The sequence below is a fragment of the Achroia grisella genome, unplaced genomic scaffold (genome assembly GCF_030625045.1).
Source record: "Achroia grisella isolate CSIRO2021 unplaced genomic scaffold, CSIRO_AGI_Agris_v1 utg778, whole genome shotgun sequence".
Taxonomy (NCBI): Eukaryota; Metazoa; Arthropoda; class Insecta; order Lepidoptera; family Pyralidae; genus Achroia; species Achroia grisella.
Genome location: NW_026713018.1, coordinates 916,022 through 919,329, shown reverse-complemented (window position 1 = coordinate 919,329; position 3,308 = coordinate 916,022). Strand labels below are relative to the sequence as shown.

The following is a 3,308-nucleotide window of genomic DNA, read 5'->3' as shown; positions in this document are numbered from 1 at the left end:
AGCTACATACACTTAGGTGGCAAACAAGCATACGGCCCATCTGATGGTAAACGGTTACCGTAGCCTATGGACGCCTGAAACACCAAGGGTGTAACACACGCGTTGCCAACTCTTAAGAAACCTTAATATACCCTTCTTGAAAAACCCCATGCTGTAGTCTCTCGAGAAAACCTCAGCAGGTAATTCATTCCACAATCTAAGTGTACGCGGGAGGAAGCTCCTCTGAAACCGCACGGTCCGAGACCACTTAGGTTCCAGCGTGTGGGGATGAATTCCCTGTCGATGGTGAGCGGTGCGATGGTAAAAGGTAGCTGTAGGCATCATGTCAAATAATTCATCAGAACACAACCCGTTGTATATACGGTAGAACACACAAAGCGATACGAAGTCTCGCCTCAAGCTAAGTGGTTCGATACCGTTTGAGAGTTGATAATGCTTGTATATTATACTATATATTTTAGCCTTTAAAAATATAAAAATATAGCCTTCAAACATATATATTTTGTTTATTTATTTATTCATTTATTAAAAAGCCAACAGCTTACAATCCTACATATTAAATCAACAGTACATTTCTAGAAAAAGCCCAGGTTTTCAATGACTTAGCAAAAGAAAAAAAAACATAATATGGCAAATAGAATAAAGATTAATTTAGCAGTAAAAATCAAATATTATAAATTTCATAATAAATAAAAGTAATAGAACATTTAAGAATTATAAATACGATAATTGTATCTGAATTAAAAATCACTTGTGTGTATATGAGAGTATGTGAAAAAGAATGTGTGTGTATATGTATAATTTAAGTGAATGAAGCATGTATGATGTTAAATCATAAAATTATTATATGTAGATAAAAATCATGCTGGAACACTCCTTTTTAATTTGTACAGTGTGATATTCAATATTTGAGGACTTTGATTTGTCAATTTCCAACCGCCTTCAGGAAAAACTCGACTGCTGAAAACCACTTCGCCTTCACCACAGAATAGTTCAATCGAACTTGCATCTAAAAATATTCTCCATGACTTTGAATCTAATGGACTCCACTCTACCTGTCTTATGTCACCGGATCCTCTATCTACTATAACCTTTTCTACATCAGGATCCCATTTTAGCCACACTTTGCCCCCACCCTCTCTACCTTCGAGTAACAGTTCAATTTTATTTTCCAAATCACCTTCTACTATAATTTCGCCAGTTTTTTCAAAATTTATCACTTCTCCTGCTTGGAATTCTCCATCTAGCAATTTCTCTTCTCTAAGACTAATCATAGATTCCACTGGCTTCATTATAATACGATCTCCAACTAGGCTAAGTTCTCTAATAAGAGTCAGGGCTCCAGCCCAGCCATCTGCTTCTTCAGGATGAGGTACCTCCCACATACCAAACCAAGCGATAACGTATCTCTTCCCATCTAAATCTGTCGTTTGTGTTGCATAAAAGTCATGTCCATAATCCATTTCTTGAAATTGCACCTCTTGAACGAATTCATAAGTGTCATAATTGAAAGTACCTATTATATAACCTGTTTGATAAGTATTCTTGTACCGGTCACCTTCTGGATTAATACCTTGGGGTGACATTAACAATATATGTTTGCCATTTAATTCAAAGAAATCAGGACATTCCCACATGTAACCCATATCACCAGTAGATTCACCGATAACTGTCAAAAAGTCCCAATCCTTCAAATCGCTTGATCGATATAAAAGAACTCTACCTCTTTCATCTGATGTTTTGCTGCCAATGACTACGTACCAGAAGTCTCCATGCCTCCAAACTTTGGGATCTCTGAAATCTGGAGATCCGTTAGGCGCTGCCGGTAAAACAGGATTGCCTTCATAGTTTCTAAAATTTATGCCATCGTCGCTGTACGCCAGAAATTGAGTTTCATTATAATACGGTTCACTATCGGTAATTTCATGAGCAGTGTACATCAGTGTCAATGTATCTCCATCCACAACAGCACTCCCTGAGAAACACTGGACATCTCCAGGCACCAATGCTGTTGGTAGTGTCTTCCAATTGACCAAGTCGGGGCTCGAAGAATGCCCCCAATGCATTGGGCCCCATACACTATCATACGGATAGAACTGGTAGAAAATGTGGTATTCTCCCTTGTAATATGAGAATCCATTGGGATCATTCATCCAACCTACAGGAGGAGCAACATGATAATGTAATCTGTACCTTGGGTTTATATTTTGCTTTGTTTTTTCAATATATTCTTCTACTTCAGCAACTGTAGCATGTTGCCTTTGATTAGCAGACTCTGAATTTACTATTGTTAGAAGACAAAACACCGTTAACAATCTGATTACCGTCATGACTGCGGCTTGTATGTAAAATAAGATATATTACATGATATTCCAAGATAGCTACAACTTTGATTATCCAGAGATATATTATCTCAACGATTTTGTTTGTTTGGAAAGAACCAATATTGCAATAAGATAACGGATTCCGATCTTTAACTGATAATGTTATTATGCAACATCTTTACATAGTATAAAATGAAATCGCTTCCGTTGTCTGTTCGCTTATATCTTTAAAACTATGCAACGGATTTTAATACAGTATTCAGCAATAGATAGAAATAGAAATAATCTTTGTTACATAGTATAAAACAAAGTCGCTGTTGCTGTCTGTCCGTCCCTATGTAATTCGCTAATTTCGCTTCCCGTTGTCTGTCTGTATCTATGTATGTTTGAATATTTTTTTTAATAGACAGAATAGTTAGTGTTTCTCAAGAAGAAGGTTTAAGCTACATAACATCCCACTACTGAGCAGTATAACCTATAGTCCGCGCGGGCGAAGCCGCGGGCGGAGAGCTAGTACAAGATAAAGATAATCATCCACCGTTCCAATAACTAAAGACAATATTTTTTCAGTATATACTATACTATAGAAAAATATAGCAAACTGATCGAAATGAAGTAGTAAATAATAAACTTCCTAGTTTGTTTAACCTGTAATGTTCGTTTTATCAATTTATACCTGTGAATTAGTCTTAATGAAGTCTTGTATAGTGAACCAATATGCTACGACTTTGATATCTGAATAATGTACATATTATTACAAACAAACTATTACGAACCGCTGATATTTATCAACATAACTCACGTTCACTGAGTCATCGTACCGAAATTTGATAGTGTAATGCAGTTGAAATCATTTTACTTACTTATACATTTTAAATAGGAATATGTAAATAGAAAGATCCTCCATCACCCATCGTCCCAATAACGAAAGACAATATTTTTTTCACTATATATTAAACTAGATAAAGCAACAGTTTTGCGCAA

General features: G+C 35.9%; 1 protein-coding gene across 1 annotated transcript; it reads right to left on the bottom strand.

The window, feature by feature from the left end:
- Positions 1–599: 599 nt before the first annotated feature.
- On the bottom strand, positions 600–2,349 carry LOC131850620 (sucrose-6-phosphate hydrolase-like). Its single transcript, XM_059200915.1, has one exon. It carries the CDS (start codon positions 2,328–2,330, stop codon positions 861–863), a length of 1,470 nt encoding a protein of 489 aa, XP_059056898.1. The 5' UTR covers positions 2,331–2,349; the 3' UTR covers positions 600–860.
- Between the last annotated feature and the right edge of the window lie 959 nt (positions 2,350–3,308).